Source organism: Miniopterus natalensis, chromosome 12 (genome assembly GCF_054644295.1).
Source record: "Miniopterus natalensis isolate mMinNat1 chromosome 12, mMinNat1.hap1, whole genome shotgun sequence".
NCBI classification, from domain to species: Eukaryota; Metazoa; Chordata; class Mammalia; order Chiroptera; family Miniopteridae; genus Miniopterus; species Miniopterus natalensis.
In genome coordinates, this window is record NC_142092.1 from 69,272,998 (window position 1) to 69,285,559 (window position 12,562).

General features: G+C 47.4%; 1 protein-coding gene across 4 annotated transcripts in view; it reads right to left on the minus strand.

Annotated features, from left to right (window-relative positions):
- The window catches only part of SEC16A (SEC16 homolog A, endoplasmic reticulum export factor), a 35,221-nt gene extending 22,993 nt beyond the window's left edge, over positions 1-12,228 (minus strand). For 3 of the 4 annotated variants that reach the window (XM_087822952.1, XM_087822950.1, XM_087822949.1), the window contains exons 1-3: positions 12,093-12,228; positions 4,960-8,609; positions 3,044-3,180 (exon numbers count right to left, since the gene is read on the minus strand). In XM_087822952.1, the coding sequence (XP_087679078.1) occupies positions 3,044-3,180; positions 4,960-8,538 (3,716 nt within the window). In that variant the 5' untranslated portion in view covers positions 8,539-8,609; positions 12,093-12,228. The remainder of the gene's footprint in view (positions 1-3,043; positions 3,181-4,959; positions 8,610-12,092) is intronic. The other variant, XM_087822951.1, reaches the window with a different exon arrangement.
- Between the last annotated feature and the right edge of the window lie 334 nt (positions 12,229-12,562).

Consider the following 12,562-nt stretch of genomic DNA (forward strand, 5'->3'; position numbering starts at 1 on the left):
CTCATCATTGATGATTCTCTCTCTCTCTCCCTCTCTCTGAAAACAATAAAGATATTTAAAAAAATAAAAATGCATCTTGTACTATGAACAACTATAAGCCAACAAGTTGGAAAACCTGGATGAAATGGACAAACTCCTAGAAAAATACAATCTTCCAAAACTGAATCAGGAAGAAGCAAAAAACCTGAATAGGCTGATAACAACTGATGAAATGGAAGCAGTAATAAAAAAACTCCCAGCAAACAAAAGCCCTGGCCTGAACCATTTCATAGGAGAGTTTTACGAAATATTCAAAGAAGAACTAAGACCTATCCTCCTCAAACTATTCCAAAAAATCCAAGAGGAAGGAACACTTCTAAGCTCTTTCCACAAGGCCAGCATTAGCCTAATTCCAAAATCAGATAAAGACACTACAAAGAAAGAGAATTACAGGCCAACATCCCTGATGAACATAGATGCCAAAACCCTCAAAAATATTAGCAAACCGGATCTAGCAATATATTAAAAAGATCATACACCATGACCAAAAGGAATTTATTCCAGAGATGTAAGATTGGTACAATATTTGCAAATCAATAGATGTGATACATCACATAAACAAATTGAAAGACAAAAATCACTTGATCATATCAATAAATGCAGAAAAAGTACTGGAAAAAATCCAACACCCATTTTTGACAAAAATTCTCAGCAAAGTGGGAATAGAGGGATCATACCTCAATATAATAAAGGCCATGTATGACAAACCTACAGCCAACATCGTACTCAATGGGCAAAAACTAGAACTATTTCCCCTAAGAACAGGAACAAGACAAGGTTGCCTGCTTTCACTACTTTTATTCAACATAGCACTGGAAGTCCTAGACACAACGATCAGACAAAAAGAAAAAGTAAAAGGCACCCAAATTGGAAAGAAGGAAACAAAACTGTCATTATTTGCAGATGATGTGATATTGTACATAAAAAACCTTAAAGGCTCCACCAAAAAAATGCTAGATTTAATAAACGAATTCGGCAATGTAGCAGGATACAAAATTAACACCCAGAAATCGATGACATTTTTATACACCAATAATGAACTCTCAGAAAGAGAAACTAAAAAAACAATCCCATGTACCACTGTAACAAAAAAATTAAAATACTTAGGAATAAACTTAACCAAGGGGGTAAAAGACCTGTACTTGGAAAACTACAGAATGTTGAAAAAAGAGGTAGAGTAAGATATAAGCAAGTGGAAGACTATATCGTGTTCACAGATTGGTAGAATTAACATAATTAAAATGTCCATACTACCCAAAGCAATCTATAGGTTCAATACAATCCCTATTAAAATATCAACGGCATATTTCACAGATCTTGAACAAATACTCCAAAAATTTATATGAAACCAAAAAAGACCCTGAAGAGCAGCAGCAATCTTGAGAAAGAACAAAGTTGGAGAGATCACAATACCAGATACCAAGCTATACTACAAAGCCACTGTAATTAAAATAGGCTCGTAGTGGCAAAAGAACAGGCATATAGATCAATGGAACAGAACAGAAAACCCAGAAATAGATCCAAGCCATATGCTCAATTAATATTTGAAAGAGGAGGCAAGAGCATACAATGGAGTAAAGACACTCTCTTCAATAAATGGTGTTGGGATAATTGGACAGGTACATGCAAAAAAATGAAACTAGACCACCAACTTACACCGAACACAAGAATAAACTCAAAATGGATAAAAACTTAAATGTAAGTTGTGAAATCATAAAAATCCTATAAGAAAACATAGGCAGCAAAATCTCAGCCATCTCACATAGTAGAATTTTTATTAATACAACACCTAGGACAAGAGAAACAAAGGAAAAAGTTAACAAATGGGACTACATAAAAAAAAAAAAGCTTTTGCACAGCTAACGTAACCAGTATCAAAATGAAAAGGGAACCAACCTACTGTATGGGAGAACATATTTGCCAATGATACATCTGATAAGGGGTTAATTTCCAAAATATATAAAGTACTCATGAAACTCAACAAAAGGAAGACAAACAATCCAATTAAAAAATGGGCAGAGGACCTAAATGGACACTTCTCCAAAGAGGACAAATGGCCAAGAGAGATATGAAAGAATGTTCAATGTCACTAATCATCAGAGAGATGCAAATTAAAATGACAATAAGGTACCACCTCACACCTGCCAGAATGGCTACTATCAATAACTCAACAAACAACAAGTGCTGGAGAGAATGAGGAGGAAAAGGAACCCTAGTACCCTGCCGGTGGGAATGCAGACTGGTACAACCACTATGGAAAACAGTGTGGAGTTTCCTCAAAAAATTAAAAATGAAACTGCCATTTGACCCAGTGATCCCATTTCTAGGACTATATCCTAAGAAGCCTGAAACACTAAACAGAAAGAAAATATGCACCCCTATGTTCATAGCAGTGTTATTTATAATAGCTAAGCTAAGATTTGGAAACAGCCCAAGTGTCCATCAGTAGATGAGTGGATAAAAAAGCTGTGGTATATTTACACCATGGAATCCTCCACAGCTGTAAAAAAGAAGGATCTCTTACCCTTTGAGACAACATGGAGAGACCTGGAAAGTATTATGCTAAGTGAAATAAGCCAGTCAGAGAAAGACAAGTATCACATGATCTCATTTATACGTGGAATCTAATGAACAAAAGAAACTGACAAACAAAACAGATCCAAAGACCTGTAAATGTGCAACAGACTGACGATTCTCAGAGGGAGGGGAGGGTGGTGGGAAGAGATTAACCAAAGAATTTAAATGCATATATGCATAACCCACAGACACAGACACAGTGCAGTGAAGGCCTGGGGACAGGGCAGGAGTGGGGAGGAGGGGGTCAATGGAGGAAAAAAAGGGGACATCTGTAATACTTTCAACAATGAAGATTTAAAAAAATGCATCTTGCAACCTATCTACATTGACAAAACGGAAACACAACAGGGTTGTATAATTCTTTAAACGTACAGTCTTTTCAAATCATGACATTACTCACAGACCCAGCAACACAAATATCAGTCACCTGGCAGATGGCCGATCTGAGCAGTGACTTGCCCGGGAGCTGGGCCGCTCGGGCTCAGGATAGCGGTAGTTCTCAGCATAAGTGGAAGCTGCACTATCGTAGGGCCTGTATCTGGACTCGTATAGGCCATAGACGTCCTGTGGGAAGACAGATTTGTGCAGCATTAGACACCAATAAAGAGCCAGCCCATCCAGCAAGGAGCACCAGCTCTAAGCAGTACAGATGCCGCTCTCCTAGGGGCACTAGACACGACACACACACACACACACATCTCCATGCAAAATAGAAAACTTACAGGATGACAGCCCCAGGCAGGCAGCTGACTGTCCTAAAGCCCACTGCCCTGGCCCTGCTCAGGAGAAGCCAGCATGTCAGTAGGCACCCTAAGGAGCCATGGCAACTCTTGAGAGCTCTGTTAGGCTTCTGCTTCCTGCAGTACCAGAATCAAAACTGTTTCCTGCATCAGATGCCATCTCAGGTAAGCCACAGAAGCAGGGTTCCATGTGATGGGTCCTGAAGCTACAAGCAGCCTCAAAAAGAGGATATTTTATTCTTAGAGGATTCTAGCCCTATTACAAATCACTGAATCAACACAGCTCTGCCTCTAAGGGGCAGCCACATGAGGACCTGAAGCAGAGAGGTGATCCAGGCACCAGCCAGAATCAGTCCTGTGTGTCTGGGAACCTGACTCTCCACCATCACCTGGCAGAGGATGAGAAACATGTCACATGGACTTCTTGACTGGCGCTGGAAGCTAAGGTGACACAGAGAAAAGGCAGAGGGGCACAGGCTCCCACAGAAGTGATGCCGGGCTCCTGTGATGCTGAACTCTCGAGGAGCTGAGGTAGTGCTGCACAAAGAACCCAAAGCAGGCACTCCCTTGGCTTCTCTGGGCTCCCAGCGGAGCTTAGCTTCCTGCTATGGGAATAAAGTCCACGTGGCTCCTTTGGGAACCTAGGTCTCAGTGGTCGGAGGTGTAACTGCTCACACACACACAAAGATGCTGAGGGCCCACAGCTTGGCACAGGCCTCCCATCACCCAAACCAACCTGGCCCAGCCCAGACCAGTCTAGTCCTGACACAACCTCTTCTGACCACAAGGCCCCCAGCTCAGCCACCTGCCTCTGCCCCTGCCCTGCCTCTGTGAGTCAGCAGTTTCAACCTCTCTGGTCCACTATACCACTGCCTTGGCTGACCTCGAAAGACACTGGGCCTACACTAGAGGCGACGAAAAGCAGATAATAATGAAACGTGTCCACTTGAATCCCACTTTTCCATGCAGGATTAAACAGAACCTAATTTAAACAACATTTGTGAGCTTGCAGCACTGTGAAAGAGGCAAGAAGAACCTTCTGTGTAGCAGCAGGGACCCCACTCTGCTGCTGGACTCACCAGGCACCTGGGAGAAGCTGATGGAATTTCACCCGTTTCATTTGCATTACATGTCAAACCTAACTTTTTTCTCTAAATACTTTTATTCTGAAGGAGAGATTTAAAAGACTAGTTTTCCTGCTGCTTCTTACGTAGGTTTCTGATGTCACAACCACATGCAAGCTACAAGTGGCCCTCCAGTTTCCCAAAACCTGCAACTCAGAACTCGGGCTCTGTAGACGGCCAACAGATGCAACAGGGAAGCAAAGGGCTTTTCTGTCCCATAAGTTGGGGGTGCTGCATTACACAAACATTAAGCAGGTATCTCCACAAATGTGCTACTACATAGTGTGGGATTCCATGAGGGGGGCCATGCGTGGCAGAGCAGCGGTGGCCAGGAGCACTTTTCTCATGAGCAACGCACAGAACCGGTGTCCTGCACGGCAGCGCACGACAGGTTACTTATGAACCGACAGAAACCTGCCAGAGAGCACAAGAGAAAAGACCACTGGTCAAACGGTTCAACTGTCAGAGCTCAACCCTACCTGGTAGCAGAGTGGGGCTGTGCCAGGCTCTGGAGGGAATGGTGAGGGGTACTGGGCCTGGAAGCCATCGTACGGGGGTCTGTAATAGTAGTAGGCTGCCAAGTCCAGGGGCTGCGGCTGCATCCACTGCTGGCCTGGCGGCATGGCTGCCTGGCTTGAGTTGCTGGACACAACCGATGCATTGGAGGACCGGGGTGGCTGAGGCTGGCCCGGGTCAGCTGGAGCTGGACTTGCAGGTGGCTGGGCTGAGTTTTGGAGCTGCCCTTGTGCTGGTGGACTTTCTGGGTTTGAGGGTTCTGAAGATGCTGCTTTGGGCCCTTGTGGGGTTGAAGGAGCTGGCTCCTGCTGCGCTCTCTCCAGGCCACGCTGGTCCTGAGCACCTTTTCTCACCTGTTGGTAGAAATGGTCTGGGTTATACACCCCAGGCCCAGGTTGTCTGGGATGATTGGGGATGGTTTGTTGATAAGAGTCTGGGTTATCAGAATGGGACAAACTATACATTCTTACGGGATTTTCCAAAGTCCTATTTAATGTGAAGTCTAAGGCTTCCGAAGTCTCTTCCCGATTACTGGGGTGATTTGCCTTATTACTATGAGGTCCCAAGGCAGTGTTTGTGGGCGACACCAACATGATGCCTGTGCTCCCAGCAGGGCTATTAACCAACTCCGGAAGAGCATTCTCTGCACTGTGAATCTTCTGACCTTCTGGAAGCAAGTTCTTTGGAGCTGGATGAGATGGTGGTTGAACTAGCAAATTAGCAGGTTGAGTGGAAACCATTTCAGAAATACTAGAAATTTGTGGAAAATTACTTTGGGCAAGGTTGTTAGGCAGAGGTGAGCAGATGAGAGAGCTGGCTGGAACCCCAGAAAGAGAAGCAGTTTCTCCAGAATCACCCCCAACAGCACGACTACTCGTGGCAGATCTGTCCCCAACCCGAGCTTCTCTCCAGGACTGAGTCTTCTCATTAGGATTCGACAAGGACACAGAAAAATGAATGGGCGGAGCCAGATTAGAGCTCTGATCAGGCTGAGCAATCAAGACTGGTTGATTTTGCAAAGATTCAGTGGGCGGTGAGGACAACAAACTGGCATAACCAGAACCTGCCTGTGACAGAAGGGCCTCCTCTTCTCCCATCTTGGGAGGGTTCTCGAGGTTCTCAGAAGCACCAATGCTGACCCCGCTCTGCAGAGGGGGGAGGCAGCCTGACTGCTGGGGCAGCTGACCAGACACTCCCTCGTCTGGAGGCTGAACCACTTCAGATGGCTGAGGTTTCCCGGGCATGTGAAGTACAGGAGCAGCAGGGGCTAGAAGGACATTGCCCCCAAAGTCTGGCAGCTCATTCTGTGCCCACAGAGTCGTTGCTGGGCTCTCACACTTCATGGCTCCCTGGGCCCGGGTCGAGGGCCTCTTCTCAGGTGTTGGAAGCATAGTCTCCAAGGATGGCCCCATAGTGTGTGGAAGCCTGTGACTGACTTCTGCAGGTGTGGTAAGTGACAGAGGACAGACCTGGGGTGGGAGGAGGGTCTCCATGTTGTCTGGTGGCTGCTCCAGGTTGCCAGGGCAGGCATCGGGTGGTGCAGCCGCTGTTCTGCACTTCTGGTGGGCATGGGTCCCCCTCACCTCACCTACCACATTGGCATGATCTGCCTCAATTGGTTTTACTCCAACTAAGTGGGATTTCACTGGTTCAAAAGAACTATTTGCACTTGTCTGAAATATCCCTGTAGGTTTAGGGGGGCTTGGGGTCAAGGGCTGGGACAGGCTGTGGTGGTAATTCTGGCTCACAGTGGTCTCATCCGTCTCGCCTCCCACAGGAGAAGAATCAATTTGCTTGAAAAAGCTCCCTGAAGCCTCCTCCTCAGGTTTTCCGACTTCCTGCTGTATGAAGGTGCCCAAGTCTTGGGGCCTGGCTGCACTGGAAACACTCCTGTGGCTCTTGCTGCTATAACTAGAAGACACGCTATCAGACCGCACAGGGTGCAGTGGTGTGTCCAGGGCCTCGAGGTTTGAGCCCCCACCTCCAGCATGGCCTGCGACACTGAGCCTGGAGACCACAGGCCCTGGAAGAGGCCCGTATCTGAGCTGATCGGCTGGGGAGGAGGCATCCAAATTTGGGGGCTCACTTGGCAGAACCTCTTGGTTCTGAGTGAACTCTAAGTTCTCCACATTCTCGTAGTGTGAGCCACCAGTGTCATGAGTCCCTGCACCTGCCGTGTCGCCCCACAGATCAACAGCAGCGTTTTTAGTGGTTGGTTTATCATGCTCGGTGCCTGTAGACTGAGGAAAGTAAGGTTGTGTGTCTCCTCCCTGCTGCGTGGCCTCACTGCCGGTGGCTCTGAGAAAGGCCTGGTAAACACTGCCTGCTCCCCCGTGCGCAGGAGGGGCCAGGCCAGGGCTGGGGGAGAAACCGTCAAAGTCAGACTGGCCAGCAGAGGCTGTTTTTTCAGATGAGAGGGTCTCCTCATTCTCCGTCTCTCCCCCTCGGAAAAACATGCAGAGCGTACCTGAGTCTGCTTCTGGCAGGGCCTGGCTGGTCCCAGTCCCCAAGGGGTAGTGCAAATGGCTTTCTGGGCTATTTCCCTGAGCGAATGGATTAACAAGAGCAGGGTTTGGCAACTGCTCTTTATTCACTCCTGGATTCGGCCTCAACTCCTGGCCAGCCCCAGTATTCCCAACTCTCAAATTTTGCCTGAATGAGTTTTCAAGATCAAAGTGACTTGCTGAGTGGTTTCCACTTTGTAGGCAGGCTGCCTCATCTCTTCCACCACTGGTCAAGGGTCCTGTGATGGAAGGGTTGTGCTGCTCATGATCAGGCCCTTGAGGCGGGCTGGACAGAGCAGGGACGTGGGAGACACTGGAGGCCTGTGGCACCACGTTTGGAACAGGTCCTTCTGGGCGGGGCCAATAATGCTGACCTGAGGGTTGTGGGCCTCCCTGCACCAGCCCCCACTGCCCTGGCATTTGCTGACGAGGCTGAGAGAAGAAGTAGGACGTTGTTGGTGCCACAGAACTGTCATGAGGGCTCTGCCCACTCAGGGGTCTATCAGGCCCAGGCAGGTTCCCATGCAGGTGGCCCCCATAAGAACTGTCAGAACCCGTTCCTGGAATGTACTGAGCATGAACTTCACGTTCGGAGCTGGAAGTGACCTCGGCACTCCTGCTCATTTCGGCACTCCCGGGTGGTGCTGAAGAGGCCAACACACTGGAAAATGGACTTGTCGCTGGCCTGGGCTGTGAAAGAGGTCTCGGCAAAGGCTCACAGGGTCCTTGGGAGCTATCCCCAGCATTTGTGTGAGGCACAGGCAGACCAGGGTGCTGAAGAAACGCTGGTGGGGCCGAATCTGGCAAAACGGGTGGGCTGCTTTTGGATGAAGTGCCCAGCGAGGTGTTTTGAAGCACCTGTCTACTAAAAGCAAATGGATCCGTTACCGGTTGCAGTGGGCAAGTTACCGCAGCCACTGGTGCATTAGCGACTGCCTGTCTCCTGTATGAACTGCCAGACCAGAACATGCTCGGAGGGCTCCCAGCTGGAGGCGGCCCTACCACGCTGGGTGGGGCAGCCTGTGGCGGCGGTTGCATGGCTGAGCTCTTGTACACAATTAGATGCCGTTTACAGAGAATAGCAGGATCTAGGTTATCCTTAATTTGAACTGAAAAAGAAAAAGATAAAATTGGCATAAAATTCATATATTCAAAGACCTGGTTGCAATCAGGAAAACTAAGAAAAAAGAACATGATGGACAATGATTTCGTGTCATGTAAGTCCTGAGGGGCGCATCTCTCCCACCCCAGTCCCGTTCAGAACTGCAGCCCTGGTCCGGAGCAAGAACACTGGACGGGAGCACAGATATTGGCTGTGCCGTGACCTGCTGAGTGACTTCAGACAAGTCACTGCCCTCTTCTGGGACTCAGTTATATAACCCAGCGAAGGACCCATTGGAATGGCCGCTGCCTCCATGATGCCCTCACCAAGCTGGCAGGGACGAGCAGAACCTGCCAGTCTGAATTACTACCAGGAACGTGGTCACTTTTCCTGTAACCTATCACCAGATCCAGAGAGAGCCAGCTCCCCTACCAAGACTGTGTATCATACTTTTCATATAGGTTCCTTTAAATCTCAAAAGGAAAACCAAAGTTTAAAATTGGCTCTTCTGTTTTCTTTCATGAAAGAGGGTTATCAAGTACACAGTAAGACAAGGTGCAAAATAAACATGAGACATGTACTCATCCAGAGGGCCTTTACCCCACCACGTAAAATGTTCCATTTTTTTTGCACTGGGACTGGTTACACACCAACAGGAAAACCAGGTCCTCTGAGTGCTGGGGCTATAAGAGCCATACCTGGTAAATCCCTACAGCAGCTGTAAAAGTGACCAAATGACTAGATTCAAACCTTTTCAATAACAGGCAAAGCGCCAACAAACCTCTCATAAAAAACAAAGGGGCAAAAATCCTCTTCATAGTGTTTTCTGTTGTTTTAAAATAAAATACATTAAGATAATCTTGAATAGTTAACTTCTACTTTTAAGACAAAAATCCAAGTTCTCTCTCTTTAGAAAGCCCTGTTCTGTGAATCAGTTCTTCTCATCATCACAAACAGATTAAGTTTAGCAATCACAGAGAAAAGTGAACATGGGGAGAAAAATAGCATAAGGACTCTGGAGTTTCAGCCACGCTTTTGCAGACATGTAATATTTTTGTTCTTGGAAATTTTTCTAATATGCAGATAAAAGAAAACACTTATGAGTGTATTTTAAGTAAAGCAACTTACAAATGAAAGTTCCTATCCCTACCTGAAAACTAGTCCTATGAATCCATTAATTCACTACCATTACTGCCCACACATGCTGTCCTAGGTCAACAGGACGCCCTTTCTGACTGACAAGCACTTTGAACCTCAAATTTAATGGACTGTATATTAGGAACAGCATCAGAGACTTCATTTGGTTCTAAGCTGTCATTTTAAAACAAAGAACATTTACAGCTCAGCTTTATGTGGACTGAGGGTAGAATATTCAGAGCCTTTTCCCCTTATCTGTGAAAAAGGCACTCAGGACGTCCTCCAGGACACAACTTCCTCCTTGTAAGGCTTCAGCAGAAGACCCTCAACCATTCTAAGTAGCTTTAAAAAAAAAAAGTACAGAACACAGGCTTAGGGGATCTGTTGGTCAGGTGTCACTGTGAGAGCAAGACTGGCATCCAGCTGAGTGGCTCAGGCACACTACTTTTTGCAACTCAGTTTCTTTATCTATAAAGTGAGAGAATTAATATGGTGATTTCTCGGGTCCCTTCTGGGCTTAATCTTATGAAATTCTACTTGAAGTGGATTCTGGGATACCCTAACCCCTACCACTGTTTAATAGGGAAATCTTATCACACCTTAAATTTCACAGGTTTGTATTTAAACATTTTCCTTGCAGAAACTCTTAAAATTATCTTCTCAACTCCTGGACTAAGAACTGTTTTAGAAACAAACACTATCACTTCCTCATAAAGTCGCATCGCCTACTTCCCTCACATATATTGAGAATTTTCTAGCAATACACAAATTTCATTTGAAACAATCCTGAAGAATCTTATCCTTTTGATCTTTTTTCTCTATTTACCAGAAAAAAACAATGCAGCTGCATATATTTATCTCATGACTATAGGGAATTTTATTCTGTCCAGAAAATCATTCTGTAGCCTCAAATCATCTAAGACTGTTTCAAAGAGACCAGCAGATCTTAAAGATGCATTATTTGTAAACCTAGCTCTTCAATTAAACTGCCTGTATTTATGTGAAATACTTAAGCACAATGTATTTTCAACGTAGATTCCTGGCGAGACCAGGAACTGAGATAGCTAAAGCACACCCCTCCCCTTCCAGAGCTGCTGCCTCCAGCCGAGTGTGTAAACCAACAGGAGTGCCAAGGAGCACCTGAGTCTACTCCTCTGCCTACAGTCTCACCTACTACGAACTCCCTGCCAAGCTGTAGAACACTTGACCCCAAAACACCATAGACTCCAACTTTTCTAAGTACAGAATCAAAGACATTTAGATGGTAAAAAAAAAAAAAAGGGGGGGGGAGTCTAAACATTGCTAAAAATGACAGAAGATCCAAAAGGACACTAAGGAAAGATGTTTACGGAAGAAAGAAGGAATCGTGTTAAAGTTTACACAATGCCCTAAAGAAAACTCTCAGTACAATTTTAAACTGCTACTAAAGGTGAATGAGTCATAAGGAATAAGAAATAAGCTATTTTGCCTCTTGTCTTATCTTTGTAAGATAACAGCACCCATAACCCCAAGAAAGGGCATGGAGGGAAAAAAACAACTACAGGGAGGGTGGCTGTGCTCAAACTTACAAAAGTGTCACTCTAGGAATGGACTGTGACTCAGTTTGCTTCTTGCCATATGCGGGGTGCGGGGGTACGAAATACCTCTCTAGTTAACACCTGCCATCACATATACTGAAAACAAAATCTTAACAAGCAACTCATGCCCAATCTCCAAGCCATTTAAAAGTGAACCGGCAGAATCTGATTTTAAATGGCTGTGATGTGTCCAGACTCTGTACTGTAATACTTCCATCACAAAAAGGGCAAAGCTGGTTTACACATAACCTCTAACCCTTGATATGAAACACAAGCGCTCGACCTTCGTTGCAACATCTTAGTCACCTTGCCACGAAGTTACCGAACAGCAATGCTGCTCCGCAGTTCAAATGTAAATCTATCTCATAACCTGCGTGGCTCGGTACGAATCTTTCAACCAATGAGGACAAAACAACTTCAGGACCTTCGAAGCCAAGGGCACCCTAAGAAATTTCCTACGTGTACTCTTTAAAAAGTTGCAGCTCTGGCCTATCTTCCATTCGAACAAGACCCCAAACCAAGGCCGCCACAGCTGAGCCAAGTGTCAACGCAGCTGAGTCCACAGGCACTTGCCAAGCACCCGGCCAAACCTGTGGGGTCCGCGTCAGTCTGACAGGCGGGCAACGAGGTGCGCAGGGCTGCAGGCGCGCGACTCCCCGGCCCACCGGCCCCGGCGCCCCGCCAACCCTCTCGCAGCACCCCGGAGACGCACCGCCCGCTCGGGGCTGGGCCCGGCCCGCCCGCCCGCCTCCCTCCACCCCGATCTCTGTCCTCACCGGCACCGCTCAGGGCGGCCGAAGCCCGCGCCGGTTCCCGCCCGGCCCCTCCGCAATCCCGGGTGCCAGCCCCTCAGGAGCCGCGGGCGGAAGCCGGCCCGGCAGTTAAAACGAGCTTAGATGCGGCAGCCGCTGCAGCCATCTTGGCACATCCGGCTCCGGTCGCCGCGGCGGCCGCGCCGCCGACGTGTCCGGCCACGACGTCAGCGCGCGCCACGCCTGCCCTCCACGCCAGCCAGCCCCGCCCCTCACAGCTGTTCCCCTGGCGCCCCACCCCGCCCCTAGAAGCTGCTCAGGTGACGTTCCGCTCCGCCTTCTGGCCCGCCCCTCTCCGCCTTCAGTCCTTCACCGCTCCCAGTCTCTTCGTTTGGCTCCTTGTCCCGCCCACCCCTTGGCCCCGCCCTGTGCTAAAACCCCGCCCCTTATTCGCAACCTTCTTAGGCCCATCCTTGGCCCCGCCCTACCTTCGT